This window comes from Zea mays, chromosome 1 (genome assembly GCF_902167145.1).
Source record: "Zea mays cultivar B73 chromosome 1, Zm-B73-REFERENCE-NAM-5.0, whole genome shotgun sequence".
NCBI classification, from domain to species: domain Eukaryota; kingdom Viridiplantae; phylum Streptophyta; class Magnoliopsida; order Poales; family Poaceae; genus Zea; species Zea mays.
The window spans coordinates 236,847,471-236,871,762 of NC_050096.1; the positions used below are offsets into that span (position 1 = coordinate 236,847,471).

Genomic DNA, 24,292 nt, shown 5'->3' on the forward strand with positions numbered 1-24,292 from the left:
TTTGCACGCTTTCTGGCCAACCACTCCCGCTCACTCGATTTTTAGCTCTTGTGCACTGTGTTTTGCTAAGCTTTTAGCTTTGAAGCTTCGGATTTGAAAATAGTTTTTTAGTGCTTCCGAAGATGTCTGAAGCTGCTAAGAAGGCTGCTGCTGAGATGAAGCTGAGTCTTGATGAAGAGAAGAACTTAGGATTTCTTATAGCGATGTCGAAGACCAACACAGAAAAAATCACCAATGAGATTCTGGAAGGACTGTCTGAAGATACTGATGACAGTGAAAGTTATGATGTAGACAGCGGTGGCGAAGACTCCGAAGATCGCCCCTGGCGACCAAGCCATTCAGTTTATGGTAAATCAACTATCAAAGAAAATCATCTTGTTAACATGAGAGGAAGGTATTTCCGGGATTTGTCCATTGTGAGGGCCGACGAAGGGGAGAAGACTTGTCCACACCCTGAAGAGAATGAAGTCGTAGTATTCCGAAGCTTTTTGAAGGCTGGGCTGCGATTGCCCTTGAGCAGCTTCGTCGTGGAAGTGCTGAAGATTTTTGAAGTCTATCTTCACCAACTTACCCCCGAGGCTATCATAAGGCTGAACATCTTCGTGTGGGCCGTGCGAAGCCAAGGTCTGAAGCCTGATGCAAAAAGTTTCTGCAATATGCACGAATTATCATACGAGACAATACCTTGGGGTAAGGAACAGTATCACAATAACTTTGGCTGCTACAGTTTTGTTTCTCGATCTGGGTCAAGCTGTCCCGTGCCAACTTTTCGGAAGAGGTGGCCTAGCGGCTGGATGACAGAATGGTTTTATGTAAAAAATGATCTGAAAGCACGGGAAGACATCAAAGGTATAATCATGCGACCTATTTGGCAAAGCTTCGGCCTTCGGAGGCCGAAGGTTGAAATGAATGAAGCCGCCGAAGAGTGCCAAAGAGCCTTCGGCGTTGTCTGCTCTTTTATAGGAACAAGGGACTTAGTACAAGAGCATATCGCCTTCAGGGTGTGGCCGCTTGCGGAGAAGTGGGAAATGCCACAAGAAACCATTAAAGAGGCCGACGAAGGTGGACTTATCAGATTTAAGTACACTTTTAAATTTGGAGATAAATTTATTGAGCCAGATGATGAGTGGTTGAAAAGTATTGACAATTTAAGTGATGAGCTGCTCGGGACCTACTCGAAGGCTGAAGATAATGCAATGTCAGCAGCCTTCGGAGGCCGAAAAAAGAAGAGACTGAATCGAGTATTTGATGCCATCGGGTTTGTCTACCCTGACTATTGCTATCCCATTCGGAGGCAGAAGAGAAAAAACACAACCTCTGCAAAAGAAGAAGCTGCAGCTGCTCCTAGCGAGTCAGAACCGAAAAGAAAAAAGATAAAGGTTCTTACGCATCGGCCGCGTTATATTGAACCAGCTTCGGTGCCCGAGTTTACCGGGAAAACTTCTTCGGCCACCGAAGCTGAAAAACCAACCGAGCCAGCCTTGTTGCCAGAGATCGCAGAAACGGCCGAAGTGCCACCAAAGATAGAATCAGAACAATCAAACATTTTGTTGTCAGAAACAAAAGAGAAAACCGAAGCGCCGTCCACAGAAAAAATTGAAGAGGTAAAAGAAGCAACTGAGGGCTCCAAAACATCAGAAGTTTTGAGTCCTACAGCAATCATTGGGACAGCAAAAAATGAAAAAGTGCCAGCCGCAACTCCGAAGAGGAAGAGAATGGCTAATGTGCTAGATGTACTGGAAACGATCAAATTTTCGAGCACACCTCCGAAGAAGGCTGCTGTTACTCCTGAAACAACAGCTGAAATTTCTGGTTCTAGAGCTCCAGAGCAAGAATTTGAAGCCGAAGCTGGGCCCTCAGAGCCCGCAAAAACTTTGGAAAGTGAGGCAGAAAAAATAACAAAGCCAACTTTTGAAGAAACTGGTGTTGCTACCCCCGAAGCATCCCCCAAAATTCGTGATTATATTTTCCGTCATGCTTCGGGGAAAAAATTATCAGAAAAAGAAGAACAAGAGGCCCAGCATTATGCCAAAAAACTGAAATATCCAAAGGGGGCGTTAATATTTAATGGCAGTGGAGAAGAAGACTTCTTGTATTGTCTTCCCGACAGCAAGGAAATTTCTGTCTGCCGGGAGATGAGCAAGAGCTTCGGATTCCCGACTTTAGAAGACGGGCTCTCAGTGCTTTCGAAGAACGATCTGGCCGATAGCCTGGCTTACAATAGCTTAAAGGTACGATATATGAAATCCTTGTATTTTTCCGTTCGTTTAAACCCACTGACACACATATTTCTTTTTGCAGGGCTTGATACTTAGCAATGCTCTTAGAGCACAAAAAGATGCTGAAGACGAAGGGTGTACAATAGCCCTGAGCAACCTTCGTTCCGAAGTAATTGAACTGAGGAACGAAGGTCTCGAAAAAGACAAAATATTATATTCATTGATAAATAAAATAAAAGAGGACGAAGCTGCTTCTAAAATTCAAGCTGAAGCTCAGAAACGCGAAATTGAAGACCTTCGGAAACAACTGGCCAGAGCCAAGGAAGAACACATACTTGAAGAAACAAAACGTGAACTCAGCGATCAATGGGCAGATCACCTAGAAGTGACTGTTGAAGAGCTTCGTTCGTCCAAAAAGAGATGCTACAGTAAATCTATAGATTGTGTCAAGAAATTAAAGGCTAGCTTCGCCAAGGTCGGCGCATTCTCAAGTGAGGAAAACTTTTCAAGAGGCAATCCCGAAGGTGTCATCGAATGGATTAACCACGAAGCTGAAGCTTTTGAAGAAATTTTAAATAGCCGAGGAGATATATGTGCCTTCTCTGGCGCCAGAGGGATTGCCACTATCTTAGAGAAGGAGGGCTGTGAACATGTAAAAATTTTAGCACAGTCCGAAGCTGCTTTGTCCTTTGAAGATACAAAAAATCCTTCGGCCGAAGCTAGCATAATTGGTGGAAAGTTTTTTACTGACATCTGGGATAATGGTGGCCGAGAGATGGCCGGAGAAATTATTCGAAGAAGTGAAAAGGGTATTCACGATGCTAGAGAAGTAGCTGAGGCTGCTAAAAAGAGCACAAAGGCCGAAGGTCAATTAGGTATCAACTAATAGTTTCTATCGTGTTGTAATCTTATGCTTTAAGATTTGTTTATGATGTGTAATAGCAAAGTAGCCGTGTCCTGTCCTTCCTCAGATCCTACTGAAGTATCTCCGGGTGCACGGCCGAAGGGTGACGATGAGATTAAAAAGATGGCTGAAGCTATTATGGATGAAGTTGTCGATCGACTGTTGAACGAAGCTGCAGAAGTGGTACTTAGGGAAGACTAGATGCTATTGTAAAAACATTTTAAATATAACATGTGTAATATCTTGTAATCATGTATGTAACATATTTGTTTTATTTCTCTTTATGGTTCAATTCTTTACGATGCATGAAACTTTTCATACATACCTTTTTTGAGTCTTTGGCGAAAAAACACCTTCCCTTCTTTTCATGCTTCGTGAAGAAAAATTTCTATGTATCACAACAATGTCCATAGTGCTCAGATGAAGAATATTCAAGCTTCGTGAAAACATTCTCCGAAGCTGTACTCCGAAGATGAAGATTGTGTCTCCTTGTGACAACACGATTTTCACTCTTTCAAAGCATACTTCCGAAGATCAATATTGTGTCCCCTTCTTGTGCCATATGCAACATGATGTATGATGCTCATGCTATGCATAATGATGTGATGATGTTATGTTATGTAGATGACATTTGTTCCGAAAGATACACACATATCCCCACACAATATTTTTGTATCAGCGCTGATTCTACGCTGTAAGCTCTGCATTCCCTTAGGAACGTCTTTGGAGCTTCTTCGCCTTTTACTTAGGCGGTATAAGCTCTGCATTCCCTTAGGAACGTCTTTGGAGCTTCTTCGCCTTTTACTTAGGCGGTATAAGCTCTGCATTCCCTTAGGAACGTCTTTGGAGCTTCTTCGCCTTTTACTTAGGCGGTATAAGCTCTGCATTCCTTTAGGAACGACTTTGGAGCAGAAAACTTACACTGCGCTCCCTTCGGAACGACTTTTTGTGACTTCGTCAGACTTACTCTGCGTTCCTTAGAACGACTTGTTATTGCTTCGAAGAATTTTCGATAGTCCGAAGGTCCTTTTTATTATCACAAACCTGTGAAGAAAACATATTTTTCTTGTAGGAATCAACGAAACTAATTACATGAAACCTAAACAATGTTCTTTATTACAGAAAATAAAACTGAATGAAAAAGATTGCTATTAAGGTAGGATATTTGTCAATAGATGTGCTTTGATTCTGGCACGGTGCTGTTGACCGTGCGAGCTTCGGACTGTTCTCTGAAGTCCCTTTGATGTGGAGCATATTGGCTCCCTTCTGGCTGCTGGCCCTGTTGCAACGGAGGTGGAGGCGGAGGCTGTTGCCAGGAAGCTTGAGGCTGACTCGCCGAAGCAGCAGAGACTGCAGGATGGTTGCCCACATATTCTGGGATGTAGGGCGAATGATACGAAGCTGTATGCATGACCTGCTTCGGCTGGGCTTGTTGTGCTGCTGCTTCAGCTATTTCCTTTTGCTTCTGTATAGTAACATGGCACATCCTGGTAGTATGGCCTTTGTTCTCACCGCAGAATAAGCAAAAGATTCTTCTCGGTTGATCACCAAATCTTCCTCCGAAGCCCCTGGCGCCTCTGCCTCTTGGAGCTGGTGGCCGGAATGAGCTTTGCTGTTGACCAGAAGCCTGTGAGGAGCATTGTGGCCTTTGCTGTTGGTTTCCTCTGTCATCATTTTGTGTAGAATTGTGAATTGATCTCACATGTCTCGGGTAAAACCTTCCTCCGAAGCCCCTGGTCATTTCAGAAAACCTGAAAGCCTCCTCCCTTCTTTGGCGAAAATCATTGTCGGCCCGAATGTATTCATCCATTTTCTGGAGAAGCTTCTCCAAAGTTTGAGGAGGCTTCCTGGCGAAGTACTGAGCTGACGGACCTGGCCGAAGCCCCTTGATCATGGCCTCGATGACAATTTCATTGGGCACCGTTGGTGCCTGTGCCCTTAGACGCAAGAACCTTCGGACATATGCCTGAAGGTATTCTTCGTGATCCTGAGTGCACTGGAACAGAGCCTGAGCAGTGACCGGCTTCGTCTGAAATCCTTGAAAGCTGGTTAACAACAAATCCTTCAGTTTCTGCCATGAAGTGATTGTTCCTGGTCGAAGGGAGGAATACCAGGTTTGAGCAACACTTCTGACAGCCATAACGAAAGATTTGGCCATGACTGAAGCATTGCCACCATACGAAGACACTGTTGCTTCGTAGCTCATCAAAAACTGCTTCGGGTCTGAGTGGCCATCAAATACAGGGAGCTGAGGCGGCTTGTAGGACGGAGGCCAAGGTGTAGCCTGCAGCTCAGCCGACAAAGGAGAAGCATCATCAAAAACAAAATTCCCGTGATGGAAATTGTCATACCAATCATCTTCGTTGGGAAAACCCTCCTGATGAAGGTCTTGATGGTGAGGCCTTCGATGTTGCTCATCCTGAGCAAGATGACGAACTTCTTCAGAGGCTTCGTCTATCTGCCTCTGCAATTCAGCTACCCTGGCCATCTTTTCCTTCTTGCGCTGAACCTGCTGCTGAAGGATTTCCAGATTTTGAATTTCCTGATCTAGATCATCCTCTGGAGGTGTTGGACTGGTGGCCTTCCTCTTCTGGCTTCGTGCCTCTCTAAGAGAAAGGACGTCTTGATTGGGGTCCAGCGGCTGCAGCGTGCCAGCCCCTGGTGCTGAAGCCTTCTTCGGCGCCATGACGAAGGTGATGCTTGCCGAAGATATTGAAAAGCTCAAGAAATGGAAGTGAGTTCACCGGAGGTGGGCGCCAATGTTGGTGACTTGTTCTCAAATGCTATAAGTTAAGAACAAGGCAACACAGAGAATGTTAAACGATAAAGTCCTTCGTCCTTCGAAGCATTATTCCCCTTAGGATATAACGATCTTCGGACGAAGGTCATGAAGGACGAACCTTCATCATCACAGTATACATTAATGAAAAACGAAGCATATGAAACATAAAAGATAGCATGAATAATCATATAACATTATTCATTTAACTTTATTATATCATCATAAAGAAATAGAGACAATATCGAATTATAAATATACCTTCGGCTCGGAAGGAGATGAAAATACAAGTGTGACGCAAAAGCAAATGCCAAGTCAGCGTGAACAGTACGGGGGTACTGTTCACCTATTTATAGGCACAGGGTACAACCCATACAAAATTACATACATGCCCTTTACATTTGGTGATAATTCTATAGCACTCTATCGAGGTCTAAATGGCCTTTTCATCTTTAAGTCGGTTCCCTTTTCTGCGAACATGCCGAAGCTTTCCTGCTTCACAGCTTCGGCACTGTATCAACCTTCGTATCTTTTGAGCTTCTCCCTTTCTGATACAAGTCCGAAGATACCTGTTCACACATTGTACTACAGAAATACTGTTAAATCCTGTTTTTGAGGACCTTCGGAGGCCGAAGGTCCCCAACATATGTCATCCCGATCATCGGTGTGCATCGATAAATGAGAGACGATTTTGGCCACATACGCTACTTCATCTCGATCATCGACGTGCATTGGCAAATAAGAGACATTTTTGGGAAGCGCTCTGCATGACATCGCACAGACATTTCATATCGTCTTCTCTACCCAATCGTCATCAATGACCATATGTACAACTATATCTCTTTAATAATGTCTTTCATAATGTTTAATTTAATCTATTTAGACATGGTTTTGTTAGTGTAAGTTTTAATCTTAATTGATATGATGCGCATGTTTAAATCTGTTCGCTTTCTATACACATATATCATCATGGTCATACTTTACTTTTAGATTAAATTAAAACTAATTGTCCTATTTTTTGAACCTTTGGCTAACACACCTCTTCAACACGCGCTTGCTGCTCCTGTTTTTCTTTCGGCGCATGACACAACTCACTAACAATTTTTAGCCACACTCAAGGTAACCTTTAAAATAGACTAGTACAATGTCCATATGTTACACCCACAAAAATAAATTTAATACCAAAGTGAATATATGACCCACATATGAGATATTAAATTGATAAAGGCAAATATTACACTTTATCTTAGCCAAAAGACCAAGAAAGATATGAGTTGAAAAGGAGCTCTACCCTATTTTCTATAGCTCGTTCGGTTGTTCGTCCCCCTTCAGCTAGCGAGATGGTACCATGTGAGAGCACTGCGTTGTGTGTGGTTTCCTGTCGTGTTGGGCTAGGTGAGTTTATTAGGCATATTTGTTAGACTAGAAGCGAAGGGAGGGACAGACCTACGCGCTTCACACATAACGCACGACGCACGATACACAAAACTAAAAGTAGTATAGATTGTTTTTCTCTATCAATCATATCAATTAGGGTGGATTTAGGACTAGGACTGCCCTGACTTATGGGACACAGTCTTGCAACGCTTGTAACACGTACTATAAGGCTATTCTCTATGGTAGTTTTATCACACTATTCCAATATTACCACACCAATAAGAGTAAGATGAAATGAGGAATGAAATATGCTCTCTCAGTGAATAGTTTTATAATACAATTTTATAGGTTAACATGTGAGTTAAATGGTGCATCTAAATAACTAATAGGAATAAATGAAACAGATGGAGATGAAACAAATTGCTCCCAATAATGATTTCACGCGTTTCCAATACCTTAGAAACGACTTGACATAGTTTCATGGTGATGAACACCATGAAACTAGTTTCACCTATTTCATCATAAATATAGTGTTATGTCATAAAAAAATCCTATGTGACATACTAATTGATGTCATGAAATCTCTCATGAAACTCATGTGAGAATAATCTTAATGGTCTGTTTGGATCCAAGGAGCTAAAACAAAAGTGACTAAAGTTTAGTCACTTAGGAATTAAAGATCTAAATAGGAAGAGATAAAATTAAAGTGACTAAAATAGTAAAATAGTAATTTAGTTACTTTTAGCTCTTTCTGTTTAGATATTTATCTTCTAAGTGAATAAACTTTAATTACTTTTATTTTAGCTTCAGTAATCAAATAGGCCCTTAGTTTAAGGCCACAAAGCCCACCTAAATTAGTTCACCCAAACCTGTTTAGGGGTCGTTCGACAGCCCAAGATCGGTTCTAGCTCAGGATTAGTTCCACGTCAGGATGGAGTGGATCCTAGTTGTTTATAAATCCTAGCCTGGTATGATTCCAGGTGTTCGTAGGTATGGCTCTAATCCAAGTGGAAGAGGGGTGAAAACGTAGGAAATGCCTTGGTTTCATTCAGGATTAAATCTATCCGAACAACCATTTAGGGTTGGCCCAGTTTTAATCCAAGCAACATAATTTTAGACAGAATGTGCCGTATTCTAGGTCGTTCTAGGCCCAACCGCACGAGACCTTAGCGCATGTATAACCTAGAGCCCTGTAGGAAACAGTGACACCTAAGTGGGGGTGAATTAGGACTTCTAAAACTTCTTTCTAAACTAGGTCACAATTAAATTCCTGGAGCAAAACCTATACAAATAACAATCTAGAATATGCAAACTAGGTTTTGTCTAAGTGTTGCTATCTCTATCACAAAGCCTAAGTTTCAATCCTAAATATTCTAGCTAGAAAGAGGAGATTGAAACTTAATTACTCAATATAAATGTGGAAGGTAAAAAGCAAGGTACAAATGCAAACTCTCGTGGATGCCGCCTGTATTTTTACCGAGGTATTCTAAACCACGCAAGGTTCTGACTAATCCTCGTTGGTGCCCCTATGCAAAGGGTAGCCCACGCGAGGGCCAAGCACCACGATCGAGTAACTCTATAGGGAGCCGCAGACTTTCTCCACGCGCAAGTGGTGCTCCGCTTCTGGCTCCTCTCAGACGCTCCTCGCCGTCTCTACTATCGAGCTTTTGGCCGAAACGCTGCGGGCCTCGTTCCCTCCGGTAGACCATGGCCACCGCGACACAAACTCGGTTGTCACGGTCTCGCAAGACGCTCGCCCCACTCGGTACAATTACAATGGGTCGCGCAAGAGTCGAGGGATTGTGTGTTTTTTCTAAACTCACTCAACTAACTAGGATTCACCTATAGCAAAGCGCATAAGCGGTCTAACTAATCTAAGCACTTCGCAAAGCACCTACGCTAATCAGCGAGTGATTCTATTAAGCACTTGGGTTTATATGCACTTGGAAATGTCTACAATATGTCTTTGTATGTTGCTTGGTCTCCCACACCTTCAAATGGTCGGTTGGGTGAAGTATATATAGACCCCAACTCAAATATAGTTGTTGGAGAAAAGCTGATGTTCATTGCGGCACACCGGACAGTCTGGTGGTAGGCACCGGACAGTCTGGTGCCCTGTCTTGTGCGCCACTAGCCGTTGGATCTGGCAGGTGACCGTTGACGCTGTCAGCCTTGCACCGGACAGTCCGGTGGCTCTTCTCCACAGTGCCACCAGGAACCAGCCGTTGGGCTATTGTTCCCTGGTGCACCGAACAGTCCGGTGTGCCACCGGACAGTCCGGTGCTCTTAGCCGGACGGTTTGCCAGTGACGACACTTTTCTTCATGTCTTGTACTTTGCTTGATACTTGTTGATCTTCAGTTATGATTTTCATAATGTCTTCTTTTGAGGTGTTGCTTCCTCAATACCTTAGTCTAAGTCACTTTAGTATCCTGTGAACTACAAACATAAACACTAGCAAACACATTAGTCCACATGTTATGTTGATCATCAAACACCAAAATCATTTAGATAAATGGACCGAGGTCCATTTTCCTTACAAATTCCTTGCTCGTTTTTCTAAGTAGAAGAGACGACTAAGAAAATGTATTGTACAACCCTGAACCACTAGAATATTAATGCAATTAAAAGACAACATGTATAGAAAGTCACGAAGAGACGATCTCTTCGTGAAGTGCCCGCCTCTTGATTTTTTGCACTTAACCCCCTAAAACCCACTCAAGAAACCCTTAAGGTCTGGTTTGGTGGACATGTAATTGGAGGGGATTCATGGGAGTAATCTCCTTTGAGGGTTTGTTCGGTTATTTTCAATACATATGGATTGGAGGGGATTGATACAGATTGAGAGAGATTTTAACTTATTAGGGATTAAAACTCACTCAATCCACCTCAATCCATATGGATTGGGGTAGAACCGAATATGACCTGAATAGGGAGGGGATTACTCCCCATGGATCCCCTCCAATTTCCTATCCACCAAATTAACACTAAATTTAGTTTGAAAACCACAAATCTGGAGGAAATTGGAGGGACTAAAATCCTCTTCTTATTCAAAGGATGGCTCTAATCCCTCCTCTAATCCCCTCCTGTTCTCTGTCTCCCAAACTAGCCCTTAGCGGCTTAGCCTGCCTTTAGCCCCTCCCAGCCGTGGGACGCGCCAGTACGCCACCCTCAGCCTCCCAGCTGCCGCATACGTGGAGGCTCCACGCGGCAGCGGCACCCCGGCACGCGCGCCGCCCGGCGCCCCTCAGCCTCGCGCCATCGCCGGCCACGCGCCTCAGTCTCGCGCTCTCGCCGCGTTAAGTGTTGGATCTTTTATGGGCTTGGCCCATTTATTGAATAAACTCTATGGTGTGTAATGGTGGAAAATACCAATAGTACCACATTGGAAGTCCAAGGGTCCTTTGCCTTGACTTATATGGTGGGATTTATTCCACTTAACTTGAGAAGTCAAGAAATGGACAAGGGCGTGCCACACGCGCGCACGCGCGCCGCCGCCGCCGCCGGCCGGGCCGGGCGTGGCGTGGCGTGGCGAGGCGAGGCGAGGCGAGGCGAGGCGAGGCAGGCAGGCGAGCGGGCGTGGTGTGGTTGTGTTAATTTTTAGCACTCACTAACCGCGTATGTCAGCCGAGTGACCCTGTCTCTTCGTCTGCCGAGTGACCCTGTCTCTTCGTCAGCCAGCCGAGTGACCCTTCTCCTTCAGCTGCCGACTTATGGCGTGACTCGGCGAGAGCTGGCCGACTCATGGCATAACTCGGCTAGAGCTGGCCGACTCTTGGCGTGACTCGGCGACCTTTCTCCTTCAGCTTCCCTCTACGAGAGGTTAAATAGAGGAGCACCCCTGTCACTCGGTACACGCGAGAAACACTTTCAGTCTCACAATCCAGCCGCCGAGTGAGGGTATTTCCATCTCGTGACTCTGCGCGCACAGAGAAGCGAGAGGGCAGGTGCCTCCGAAGCCGGTGCCGTTCGAGACCTTGCACGGGGGATCGGCAATTAGGTTTTTGGGGAGCGTCTTCGCGACTGCCCAACGTCTCGATCGGATGACAAGAGAAGTTGGACAAGGATCATGATCCTCGGAGCGCATGGGAGGGTATGATCAATTCAGTTCTTTACAGTTTTACATTCTGCATATTATATATGTCGTATGTAGCTTTGCTCTATCGTATTGTAATATGTTATATCTGTCTGTCTTAATTTTTCAATCATCCTGTTTATATTGTTATCTGTTTATTTCCAGTTGTTCTGCAATAATCCATGAACCATGTTTATATGCTTATTTTATTTATATGAATTACATGCTTCATATGCTTTGTGTTCTCATGATCCATATTGTTATGGATATTTTTGAGATCACGTTTTCCATGTTTGATTATCTATTATATGTCATCATCATAATGTTAATTTATGGAATTAAAATAATACAGAAAATGCCTATATTTCTAACAGTCCAAAAACCTAATGTTAGGCATTTTTCTGTCAGAGGTTTTGCTGCTGTGCTAAAGGCTGATCCTTTTGATGGTAAAAACTTCTTGATATGGAAAGCTAAAATGGAATTGTGGCTAACTGCAATGTCTTGTTTTCATGCCGCTGAGGGCAAGCCTGCCAACTTACCTCCTGAGGATGAGGCTAAGTTTAAGGCTGAAGACAACCTCTTTCGAGGTGCAGTGATTAGCGCACTGGATACTAAATTCCAGAAAAGCTATATCATCCTTCCCACAGGAAAAGAGCTGTGGGATGCTCTTGTTGGAAAGTTTGGAGTTACTGACGCTGGTAGCGAGCTGTATCTCATGGAGCAGCTGTATGACTACAAGATGGTTGAGAACCGATCTGTAGTGGAACAGGCTCATGAGTTTCAGGCACTAGCTAAGGAACTCGAACTTTTTCCTTGTCCTTTGCCTGACAAGTTTGTGGCTGGCGGTATAATCGCCAAGTTGCCACCTTCTTGGAAGGACTTTGCTACCTCTCTCAAACATAAGAGACAAGAGTTCAATGTGGAAGAGCTCATTGGTACTCTTGATGTTGAGGAAAGGGCTAGAACATAGGACAGTGGAAAAGGTGTGGAGACCTCTACTGCTAATGTGGTGCAGAAGAGAAACTTTCGCAAGTTTAACAAGAAGAAAAACCAGAACAAACAAGAGAATGCAAATAAGCCTGTTCATACATCACAGTTTAAAAAGAAGAACAACAATAACAAGGGAAAGGGAGGATGCTTTGTCTGTGGCAGTGATCAACATTGGGCAAGAGAGTGCCCTGATCGCAAGTTCACTCAAGACAAGAAATCAGCTAATGTTGTAACCACTGAAACTGAAGAAGGAACATCTGGGTATGGTAATTCTTTACCATTTGTTCTTTCAGTCTGTAATTCACCTGAGTGGTGGATGGATAGTGGTGCAAACATTCATGTGTGTGCTGATGCCTCTATGTTCACTTCCTATCAGGTCGGGAGGTCTGGCGCCTTGTTGATGGGAAATGGGTCGCGTGCTCATGTTCTTGGTGTTGGTACGGTCATTCTGAAGTTTACTTCGGGAAAGACGGTGCCATTGAAGAGCGTGCAGCATGTGCCCTCTATCAAGAAGAATCTCGTTAGCGCTTCGATGCTATGTCGAGATGGATATAAAGTTGTTCTTGAGTCTAATAAATGTGTTGTGTCGAAACATGGTACTTTTGTTGGTAAAGGATATGACTGCGGAGGCTTGTTCCGCTTATCACTGCATGATGTGTGTAATAAACTGGTGAATTCTGTTCATTTTTCTGATGAGTCAGATTTATGACATTCACGTTTTTGTCATGCAAGCTTTGGCTGTCTTATGCGGTTAGCAAATATAAATTTAATTCCTAAATTTAACTTGGTCAAAAAGTCTAAGTGCCATGTGTGTGTTGAATCAAAACAACCCCGCAAGCCTCACAAGGCTGCTGAGGCGAGGAGTTTGGCACCTCTAGAACTTGTTCATTCTGATCTGTGCGAGATGAATGGAATTTTGACCAAAGGTGGTAAAAGATACTTTCTCACTTTTATAGATGACTCCACTAGATTTTGTTATGTGTATCTCTTAAAAACAAAAGATGAAGCGTTCAATTATTTTAAGGCCTATAAAGCTGAAGTTGAGAACCAACTTGAGAGGAAAATAAAACGTTTAAGGTCCGACCGAGGTGGAGAATATTTCTCTAATGTGTTCGATGAGTTCTGCGTGGAACATGGTATTATTCATGAGAGGACACCGCCATTCTCACCACAATCCAATGGGATTGCTGAAAGGAAAAACCGCACTCTAACAGATTTGGTGAATGCCATGTTGAGTACAGCGGGATTATCCAAGGTATGGTGGGGTGAGGCGATTTTGACGGCATGTCATGTCCTGAATAGAGTTCCAACAAAGAACAAAGAGATCACACCATTTGAGGAATGGGAAAAGAGAAGATTAAATCTCTCATATTTGCGCACTTGGGGTTGCTTGGCCAAAGTGAATGTGCCAATCAACAAAAAGCGTAAACTTGGGCCTAAAACTGTTGATTGTGTATTTCTTGGGTACTCTTTTCACAGCACTGGGTATAGGTTCTTAATTATAAAATCTGATGTGCCTGATATGTATGTTGATACTATCATGGAATCAAGAGACGCAACATTTTTTGAGAATGAGTTTCCCATGAAGAATACACCTAGTGATATAAGTCATGAGACTATAATTCCCCATGAGCACGAACTGTCGATTCCTATAGATCATGCTGAGGATTCTCACATGCACATCCCTGAGGAGGATGAAACTATAGTCACTCGAAAGAGCAAGAGACAGAGGGTTGCAAAATCCTTTGGTAATGACTTTATAGTGTACCTTGTGGAAGACACACCATCTACCATTAGTGAGGCATATTCCTCTCCTGATGCTGACTTATGGAAAGAAGCAGTAAGGAGCGAGATGGAATCTATTATGTCTAATGGAACTTGGGAGGTCGTTGACCGTCCTTATGGTTGTCAACCTATAGGTTGCAAATGGATCTTCAAGAAAAAGCTTAGGCCTGATGGTACAATCGAGAGGTACAAGGCAAGGCTTGTGGCCAAAGGATATACCCAAAAGGAGGGTGAAGATTTCTTTGATACCTACTCACCAATGGCTCGATTGACTACAATTCGCACATTAATAGCCGTGGCAGCCTCTTATGGTCTTATCATTCATCAGATGGATGTTAAGACAGCTTTCCTAAATGGAGAGTTGGATGAGGAGATCTATATGGATCAGCCAGAAGGGTTTATTGCGGATGGTCAAGAGAACAAGGTGTGCAGGTTGATAAAATCATTGTATGGCCTAAAACAAGCACCTAAGCAATGGCATGAAAAGTTTGATAATACTCTTACAACAGCTGGCTTTGTTGTAAATGAATCTGACACGTGTGTATACTATCGGTATGGTGGGGGTGAGTCTGTTATGCTGTGTCTTTATGTTGATGACATTTTGATCTTTGGATCAAATCTCAATGTGATTGAGGAAGTTAAAAATCTTCTATCGAGCAATTTCGAGATGAAAGATTTGGGAGAAGCTGATGTCATTCTAAACATCAAGCTTGTTAGAGAAGCTGATGGTGGGGTAACTTTGTTACAATCCCATTATGTGGAAAAGGTATTGAGTCGCTTTGGTTTTAGTGACTGTGATCCTGCTCCAACACCTTATGATCCTAGTGTGCTATTGAGAAAGAATCGGAGAATAGCAAGGGATCAATTGACATACTCCCAGATCATTGGCTCACTCATGTACCTTGCAAGTGCAACAAGGCCAGACATCTCTTATGCTGTGAGTAAGCTAAGTCGGTTTGTGTCGAAACCAGGAGATGATCACTGGCGTGCTCTTGAGAGAGTGTTGCGATATTTGAAAGGTACTATGACATACGGTATTCATTATACCGGAAGCCCAAAAGTGCTGGAAGGCTATTGTGATGCCAACTGGATTTCTGATACTGATGAGCTTTATGCCACAAGCGGATATGTGTTTCTGTTTGGAGGTGGCGCTGTTTCCTGGAAGTCTTGCAAGCAGACTATCTTAACGAAGTCTACAATGGAAGCAGAACTCGCAGCATTAGACACTGCTGGGGCTGAGGCCGAGTGGCTTCGTGATTTCCTATTGGACTTACCGGTAGTTGAAAAACCGATACCGGCTATTTCCATGAACTGTGACAACCAAACTGTGATTACAAAGGTTAACAGTTCTAGGAATAACATGAAGTCTACAAGGCATGTTAAGAGGAGGTTGAAATCTGTCAGAAAGTTGAAAAACTTCGGAGTTATAACTGTGGATTATGTCCACACATCGAATAATCTGGCAGATCAATTCACTAAGGGTCTATCACGCAATGTGATAGAAAGTGCATCGAGGGAAATGGGTATGAGACCCATGTGAGATCTACTCTAGTGGTAACCTGCTCTATGTGATCGGAGATCCCGTGAAGTAGAGTGGAGAAACAAGCTAGGAGTAGATTGTGAGGAAAGATCCCTTCTTTAACTCATTTCTGATGCACATCTTTCCTATCTGTAAGGCAGGATGGTTTTTACCTTAATGTATTCCAAGAGTCTTATAAAGGTGAGATGTTGTCCTACAGAACATCTTCTGAGGAATACACCTATATGAGTCAGACTGCTAGTCACAGTCTATGGGATTTGGGTAATCCCTAAATACTCATGAAAGGCACTGAAGTGTGACTTATATGCTTCTAAACAGCGGGAATACCCTTCTGCAGCCTAGTATCAGCAAAGGATTTGAGTGAATCTTAATTCGCACAAAACTGTCAATTCAAGGCATAGTCCATTGTTCAGTTGTGAATAAGTGAAACTCTCATTCTAGATGGATGTTCAACTTAACAGTCTCCATCGAAACACTGGTATATCAAAGGATTGTGATTCTGATACTTCATCATTACAAACCCTAGAGCTTGGTGGGGATTGTTGGATCTTTTATGGGCTTGGCCCATTTATTGAATAAACTCTATGGTGTGTAATGGTGGAAAATACCAATAGTACCACATTGGAAGTCCAAGGGTCCTTTGCCTTGACTTATATGGTGGGATTTATTCCACTTAACTTGAGAAGTCAAGAAATGGACAAGGGCGTGCCACACGCGCGCGCGCGCGCCGCCGCCGCCGCCGGCCGGGCCGGGCGTGGCGTGGCGTGGCGAGGCGAGGCGAGGCGAGGCGAGGCGAGGCGAGGCAGACAGGCAGGCAGGCGAGCGGGCGTGGTGTGGTTGTGTTAATTTTTAGCACTCACTAACCGCGTATGTCAGCCGAGTGACCCTGTCTCTTCGTCAGCCAGCCGAGTGACCCTTCTCCTTCAGCTGCCGACTTATGGCGTGACTCGGCGAGAGCTGGCCGACTCATGGCATAACTCGGCTAAAGCTGGCCGACTCTTGGCGTGACTCGGCGACCTTTCTCCTTCAGCTTCCCTCTGCGAGAGGTTAAATAGAGGAGCACCCCTGTCACTCGGTACACGCGAGAAACACTTTCAGTCTCACAATCCAGCCGCCGAGTGAGGGTATTTCCATCTCGTGACTCTGCGCGCACAGAGAAGCGAGAGGGCAGGTGCCTCCGAAGCCGGTGCCGTTTGAGACCTTGCACGGGGGATCGGCAATTAGGTTTTTGGGGAGCGTCTTCGCGACTGCCCAACGTCTCGATCGGATGACAAGAGAAGTTGGACAAGGATCAGGATCCTCGGAGCGCATGGGAGGGTATGATCAATTCAGTTCTTTACAGTTTTACATTCTGCATATTATATATGTCGTATGTAGCTTTGCTCTATCGTATTATAATATGTTATATCTGTCTGTCTTAATTTTTCAGTCATCCTGTTTATATTGTTATCTGTTTATTTCCAGTTGTTCTGCAATAATCCATGAACCATGTTTATATGCTTATTTTATTTATATGAATTACATGCTTCATATGCTTTGTGTTCTCATGATCCATATTATTATGGATATTTTTGAGATCACGTTTTCCATGTTTGATTATCTATTATATGTCATCATCATAATGTTAATTTATGGAATTAAAATAATACAGAAAATGCCTATATTTCTAACATTAAGCCGGTCAGCCTTGCGGGTTGCGGTCTCGCCGCCGACGCCGGGCGCCGGGGATTGCCGCCTGCCCGCCTTGCTGGAGACGGGAGACGCCATGTCCTTGCTGCTCCTGCCCCTCTGTCGAACCTCCGCGGACCGCGCCGTTCCCTGGTTGTCGTAGGACGTCGGCAGGAGCCCCTCCGCCGTCACCCGTCAGACGCGCCACCGCGGCGCCGCCTCCCCAGGCTCCCCTGCTCTGCTCCACAGCTTCAGTGCTCCGTGGTAAGTGTCTAAGTGATAACAGAGTTGGTAGGATAGTTACTTTGTTGATAAAATTAATTATTTAGTATTTTGGTTTGGTCAAATATTTGCTAGGCTAGTTGATAAAAATAATTCAGTAGCCTCTCGATCCTGGATCCGCCACTGGTGTCCGTAAAGATTGAAGCATACTTCTGATGGCAGTCTTTCCCTGGATTTAGGCAGTCGTTTCCACTAGTGATCACCAAAAGTTGTTTCATAATTATACTAATTTTTTTCCATTGAAGATAAAATATTTCATGTAGGTTTTGTATCGAAGTCCAGTAGTCTGATTTAACTAGGAGAACCATTGATGTACTTGTACTCCAGATCGGAGTTTGTAGCCCGCACAAGGTAGCTTTCTTTAACTGCCTCACTCTTTAGAGCCTTCGGTTCCATGTCAGTATGTCACCAACTCACGATGACAAACTGGAATTTGGAATGACATCTGCTTGTGTGGAAATTTCAAAGCCGAATAAACTATCTCTTCAGGCTTCATTTGTCAAAGATTCCAAAGTATATTAACATAGCCACCCTTCGTTTTCCATTGGAATCTTAACCTGTAAAATTACGCCGGTGCAAATGATGATGGCATCAACACAGCCGTGACTCTCAGATGACTAGACACATCCGCACGCAAAGATAGACAAACATGTATTGATTATTTGCTGCTTAGTGGTTAGATATTGCAACTTAAGTACTTTGGGAATTGGGAGGCACAGAAGAGTTGACCTGGACTTTTAGGTTATTTGCTAATGACATAAAAGATTTAATATGTGCAAGGTTGTTCAGTTAGAGAGATCTTTTTTTTTGGGCCATGAAGCTGTATAAAATTTAGACGTCATATACTTGTAATGCTTCCAGTGCTAGGAAATTTCTTGTGGCGTAGACCTCTGAACTCTGTCCTTTTGCGTTGGCCCTAGCGGCCAAAAAGAAGAAACCTCACCTCAATTTCCAGGAATTTCTGAAACACTTACACATAGTTCCACATATAACGTGCGATATCACCTGTCCATGCTGAAGCAAGAGCAGGAAGACTCTTCCAGTAATCATGGGTGCATGTGCCTCTTCATCTCGTGGTAACACCGACTTGGTTTTCTTTTCTGCTGATATTACTCTCTTGGTATGGTCACTCGCTATACGGATTGCACTTTCCTCCCAGGTCGACCCAACCATGGCAAGAACCAGAAATCAGCAAAGGTCGCGGCAATTCCATGTACTCCGGCAGCGCAGGTAGGTCGTGGTGCTGCCTCTTCTGAAATGGAAGAGAAGAGCAGCTTCATTTGGCAAATCGATGGCTTCTCCTCGCTTCTTGACAAGCAAGAAGGATGGACCAACTCCGGATATTTTAAGATCAAGGACCTTAATTGGTGATCTTCCATACTGTGCCTTCGCCTTAGTTTTACAAGCTGTCGCAAAGCTATATTTTTCAAATCCGCGCAGTTTTATGCAACGCCAATGCATGCATATCTGTGCAAACATCTGGTGAGCAGTGTTTCATCTCTTTGTTTTGACCTGTTTGCAGGTACTTGCAGTTGAACCTGAAGGACCGGAAGAGTGGCGACGAAAGAGAATACGTCTCTCTTATCCTCGTGCTGTCAAAAACTTCTGGTCTGGAACCCGACACCATTGTCGAAGCATCGTTCAAGCTCTTGATATACGATCAAGCATACGGACGACATAGCGAACATGAATGTAAGATTCAAATCACATGCTAACCTGGTAGGCTAGCTGGTATAGGTACATGGAATGGAACTCTACTAAGTTGATGGCCGCACTGTACGTTTGCTTTAGTTAGCCACAGATTCCAGACTACAGAGAGCAGCAGGAGCTCCGGGATCTCATGCATGATCCTCGTCTACACACTCAAGGAACCCTCCTCCGGTTTCATCGTTGGTGACAGCTGTGTCTTCGGAGTGGAGCTCATCAAGTTCACCACTGCTAAAGTCAAGGACGGTTCAGGAACGCTGCATGTTCAGAAGAGAATTGGCTTCTGTAGTGCCCGGGAGGCCTACACCTGGATCATCAATGACTTCTTAAGCCTGAAGGGGCGGTGCTACTCACCGGAGTTTGAGATCGGTGGACACAAATGGTACCACATACTTGCATAGTACTACTAATAAGATACATAAGAAATATAAATACTCACTTTAATGATAAACCCTAAGATGCAAGTATCAACTTGTCGACAGTTCATGATGCACTAACTCCTGTGATCCTTCAGGTACCTGACCATGTACCCTTCTGGCACTGGCATCGACGGTGATAAGGAAATTCTCTCCCTCTACCTGCATATGGCCAAGCCAAACGGAGACGCTTCCCTCCAGAACTCTGGGGTGCTTGTAGAAGTCAGTCTGTCCATCAAAGACAAGGTGACCAGCAATCGCAAAACAATGACAGGTTTGTCACTCGTACTTGCTCCTGATGTAACATGATCCAGATGTTCGGACCGATACGATTGTTTATGTGGTTGTTTCCCCGATTCCGCTGTGTGTGGATTTGGGAAATTCGTGCGTCCAGGCCGGTGCCAGCTCCAAGCGACGGAGGGCGAAGGCTGGGGATGGTCAAATTTCATGGCGACGAAGTCTGTGAAGGACTGGTACCTTGTGAAGGGCAGCTGCTTAATCGAGGCAGATGTTGCCATTCTTGGATCGTCCAAGATGAATTAGGGATCATACGACTCTCTACTTTTGTGCGTGTGCCGAGCCAATAATGGAATTGTGCAGCGTTAGACCTTATCTGTTTCATCCCTAAATCATAGTGATTAGGAAGGATTGGAGAGGATTGAGGAGAATTTTGACTGTTAGGAAATTTAATCCCCTTAATCCCTCCTAACACCCTTGCTTTAGGGGGTAACAAAAAGGATTTGACTACTATACTTTTAGGGTATAATATACCAGTAACTATTTTATGTGAAGCATGCACAAAAACGTAAGTGATTTAGTGGTATTGTGTCATTTACCCGGTGTGTAGAGTGGATCATAGGTAGTGCTTGGTTTTGGAGTAGGTAGTGTTTGGTTTTAGAGTATGGTGGGATAGAGCCACTTTATTCATAATTTGTTGTTATTTGGATTGGTTCCATTTGGAACAGAGTGATTCTAAAAAAAAAGAAAATTATAATCAAATGGTGAACCATCCGGCTACATAAAATCTACCCACTTCATCTCAACTGGCTCAGAACCAAACACTATAGTGAGGAATTGAGTGGAAAGATCCATAAAGTCCCCGCGTTGAGTTTGTGTTCTGCCCTTACGGCCTTACCTGTGCTTTGGCGGCGGCCTTCTCATCCCTAGCGCCCCTCTCTTCCCCGTCGATGGCTGTGACCTAGCTAGTGTCGAAGGCCATGATGAAAACTTCTGCCTAACCTTCTCATGAAGCTGAGTAGTGGTAGAGAAAGTTGCATGATGCTTGCTTCTAGTTGTTGGACATAAAGACTGAGAGTTCCTCTCTTGCTCCTAGACTCCTAGCTGTGATCAAAAGTAAGTTATGTTATTCGGTGTCCCATCTTGCTTCTCCCGAGGTTGGCTTTTTCTCAGTTGTGTCTTTTGGTTGCTATTACAGGTTAAGCTATGTCCCAACTTAGTTTCTCATCCTTCAAGCCACCATTGGTGGTTCTACGAAGGATTTTGAAGTTGTTCTTCTCGCTACTTGAGTGTTTTGGTTTTCATATCGCCAAGCTGTGTTCTTTTGTTTGTTCTTCCTTCAAAGTCTACTTCATTCCATCTCTAGAGTAACGGAGGTCCTCATTGGTTTCAAGAATGGAACACTTAATTATTGGAAGATGAAACTTCATGGACAAGTTGTCTCACATCTCCAATCTGGTTAGGCCAAGTTTTTTTTTGCTGATGTGGTAAAAAAATTAACCCCTTACTAGCCACAACCGAATTCGCTTGCTACCGTGAAATTTGAGAAAAAAAGTGATTTTATGAGATACTTTTTTTTTCAAGAGGATCGTGATTCTCACCACTGACAATATCCAACGTTGTACCCAAGGCCGCAACAACCCTCCTTGAGGTCCATGTAATAGGTTACTTGCTCTCACCGGACGGCCAATGACTCTAAAATTTAGAAGTTGAAGTCTAAAATTCAAATTTTAATGTTTTTACATATAAAAAGGAAAAAAGTTACCTCAGGTCTCATCCTAGCATTTAGCCCAACTAGAGCCCACACCAAGCCCAACATCAAGCCCAAACCCACGTTTCCAGTCCACTTCGTCATGCGCGTCAACCTCCGTCCCGAATTCCCCGTTCGCTCACCTAGCTGAACGCCGATCCACGGTACGCCGCGTCATGCCTGCCGCCGCACCGCACCCACCGCCGGCGAGCCTGGACGCGCGCACGGGCGGCCGCATCCTGCGCCGCGCGGCGGGGCATCTCCTTCACCCAGCATCCCTCCCGCCACTCCTCCTCGCAGCGCTCCTCCTCCTTCTCTTCCGCTCCGCTCTCCTGGCCGGCACGCTCCGCCTCGCCTCCTTCGCGGACCGTGACCCGGCCCTCCGCTCCCTTCTCGCCCGCCTCTCCCCTCCCAACACGCCGTCGCCGCCGCCTCCCCCGCACCACCTCCCACGGCGCCGCTCGCCGTTCACCTCCCCCTCGTCCTCCCTCTCCGACGACGATATCCTAGTCAGCCCCCTTGATCCCGCTGCCTCAGCCCCCTCCCGCCGCCGCAACGCCTCCTACTACCATGTGCTAGTCACCTCCTACTCCGCCGCGCCCAAACCCTATCCGTTGCCGCTCCCCAACCCGCTCCCGGCCTCCGCTTCCCCCTTCTTCCTTGCCGTCTACAATGAGACGGCGCCTCCGAAGCCCGCCTCGCCGCTGGGCAGAGAATTCGGTTTTCTTGCCCTGACCAGGCGCGACGCAGCGGCCATCGTCAACCTCCTCGCGCTGCTCTCCTCCGCACATATCTTCGCGATCCTTGGCTACATCGCCGTGCACTCCGCCGCGCTGGGCGCAGTGTTTGCGTCCGTGGCGGGGCACCACGTACCTGGGCGGCGTCTAGTGTTCCTCCTCACCTGTGCTGCGAGGGGCGCTAAGAGACTCACAGGGTTCACGTTCCTGCGGTGGGCCACGCGGGACGCCGTTGTGCAGATGCTCTGCCTCTGGTTCTTTGCGGATGTGCACGATCAGGCCCAGCTGTTCAGGCTCTTTGTGGTCGCCAAACTGATGCCATTCTCCACATCCGTTAACCCGTGGCTTGGTGCAGTCGTTGCAGGCCCAGAGCTCGATGGTTTCTTTGTTGCCTGGGCTGTTCTTGATGCAGTGGTGTCAGTTTTGTTCACTGTGGTGCCTTGGGTGGTTGTCATGGACCGTGATCCACGGCCGCCTGGGCACAATGCTGTGAAGGAAGGGTGCTATCTTGTGTCTCTGATGGCAACTGATGCCACATTTCTCAAGTGCTGGGAAACAGTTGTGTGTGGCAGCATGGGGCGGCTCATCATGGTGACATTCGGCGGAAATGTTTTTGGTGGATTTCTGCATTCAATTGCGCAGGTCTACTTCATGGTGGTATGGCTGCTGTTCTACTTTGCAGCAAGGAGTAAGGAGGTGAGGATGGGTGGTCGTCAGTTTGGACTGGAGGATGTTGCAGCTGCTCTTGATGGATTTAGGTAGTGTCCAGTTGTCGATTGCCACTTGGATCATCATTACTTGAAGAGAAGTATATTCATGGCCCATAGTGCTTATTGATGAAAAACTGCTGGTCTTGGCAAAGTAGAGGTTTTTTGTAGTTATCCTGATCTTATAAATCTTGCCAAGATGGTAAATGACTCGGATGAGCGAAAGAGAACTTGACAATGTTGCATGTACAGTTTTTATCTCGGATGGGTAATCTGCTTATAGCCACATACTCACATCACATGGCATACAAAGAAAGGCTGTTTGGTTCCCCTTTTCCATGGAAGGTTAGAAGCAAGATGCCTGGTAATAGGTGCAACATGAAGTTTATATACCTGTGTTCTGCCTGCAAAATTTATCTGGGTAATACTTTAGATCAAAACACGTGATGTACATCCAATCATGGGTATAGTTTGTTGATATCCACCCTTCTGTTTGTAAAAACCTCCCAAATCCCATCTCATAACCCTCTTTAGACGTGGTTGGCCCATGAATGAATTGCTCTATATAATGATTACTTTTATCTGATTGATGTATAATACATGAGCATAATATCTCTGGCGTTTTATTTATGGGCAAAGTCCTGGACCAGTAAATGGTTTCATGTTTGCCTATATTTTTCTTGGTCACCTTTCTAATTCAGTTCTGTATCCTTTATTCTATCCATATTTAAGCAACAATTGATTGATGGACCAAAAATTGGCAATATAGAACTGGAGGTTAGAAGGTACATGCACATTTTTTGAATTGATTGTAAGAGTATTGTCATAGTAATTACAACTTTGTTGGCCCTTGCAGCTGATTGTGCACCGGCTTCCCTGTCATGTCCGGGTTCGGGACACTAATAAAAAATCAGTTGACGGAGCCCAAACAAATAGGATCTTATTATTTCGTTACAGTTCCATTTTGGTTTGTGCATGTTCAAGTTTGCATTTATGTACATATATTCAGCAAATAAGATTGACTCAAAAGATGATATTTGACTGGCCTATTATTTAAAGCTTAATTATGGGGGGCATGGTTCTTTATTTCACCAAACAAGTGAATTATGTTTTATTTGCT

At 44.7% G+C, this 24,292-nt stretch overlaps 2 protein-coding genes and 1 pseudogene across 8 annotated transcripts; 2 read left to right on the forward strand and 1 right to left on the reverse strand.

Moving 5' to 3' along the window:
* Positions 1 to 7,052: 7,052 nt before the first annotated feature.
* On the reverse strand, positions 7,053 to 7,173 carry LOC111590635 (uncharacterized; annotated as a pseudogene).
* Positions 7,174 to 17,326: 10,153 nt separating this feature from the next.
* LOC100277602 (MATH domain containing protein) lies at positions 17,327 to 20,572 on the forward strand. 7 transcript variants are annotated; one of them, NM_001151115.1, is made up of 7 exons: positions 17,343 to 17,600; positions 18,639 to 18,694; positions 18,778 to 18,985; positions 19,141 to 19,310; positions 19,410 to 19,707; positions 19,840 to 20,015; positions 20,136 to 20,471. In NM_001151115.1, the coding sequence occupies exons 2-7, from the start codon at positions 18,667 to 18,669 to the stop codon at positions 20,282 to 20,284; spliced, it is 1,029 nt and encodes a 342-aa protein (NP_001144587.1). In that variant the 5' UTR covers positions 17,343 to 17,600; positions 18,639 to 18,666; the 3' UTR covers positions 20,285 to 20,471. The 7 variants fall into 7 exon arrangements, with proteins under 7 accessions (XP_008671431.1, XP_008671445.1, NP_001144587.1 ...); XM_035965787.1 differs by having other exon boundaries at positions 17,351 to 17,600; positions 18,480 to 18,694; positions 20,136 to 20,572; XM_008673223.4 differs by lacking the exon at positions 18,639 to 18,694 and having other exon boundaries at positions 17,342 to 17,600; positions 20,136 to 20,572.
* Positions 20,573 to 21,344: 772 nt separating this feature from the next.
* On the forward strand, positions 21,345 to 23,802 carry LOC103643454 (uncharacterized). Its single transcript, XM_008666642.3, has one exon. The coding sequence runs from the start codon at positions 21,905 to 21,907 to the stop codon at positions 23,225 to 23,227; it is 1,323 nt and encodes a 440-aa protein (XP_008664864.1). The 5' UTR covers positions 21,345 to 21,904; the 3' UTR covers positions 23,228 to 23,802.
* The last annotated feature ends 490 nt before the right edge of the window (positions 23,803 to 24,292 follow it).

Excerpts from the sequence above, each read along its gene's own strand:
- LOC100277602 (XM_008673209.3), top strand. The coding sequence starts at position 18,741 with ATGGTCACTCGCTATACGGATTGCACTTTCCTCCCAGGTCGACCCAAC. Across the intron at positions 19,311-19,409 it reads ACGACATAGCGAACATGAAT|TTAGCCACAGATTCCAGACT; the intron begins GTAAGATTCAAA and ends CGTTTGCTTTAG. Across the intron at positions 19,708-19,839 it reads GAGATCGGTGGACACAAATG|GTACCTGACCATGTACCCTT; the intron begins GTACCACATACT and ends GTGATCCTTCAG.
- LOC103643454 (XM_008666642.3), top strand. The coding sequence starts at position 21,905 with ATGCCTGCCGCCGCACCGCACCCACCGCCGGCGAGCCTGGACGCGCGC.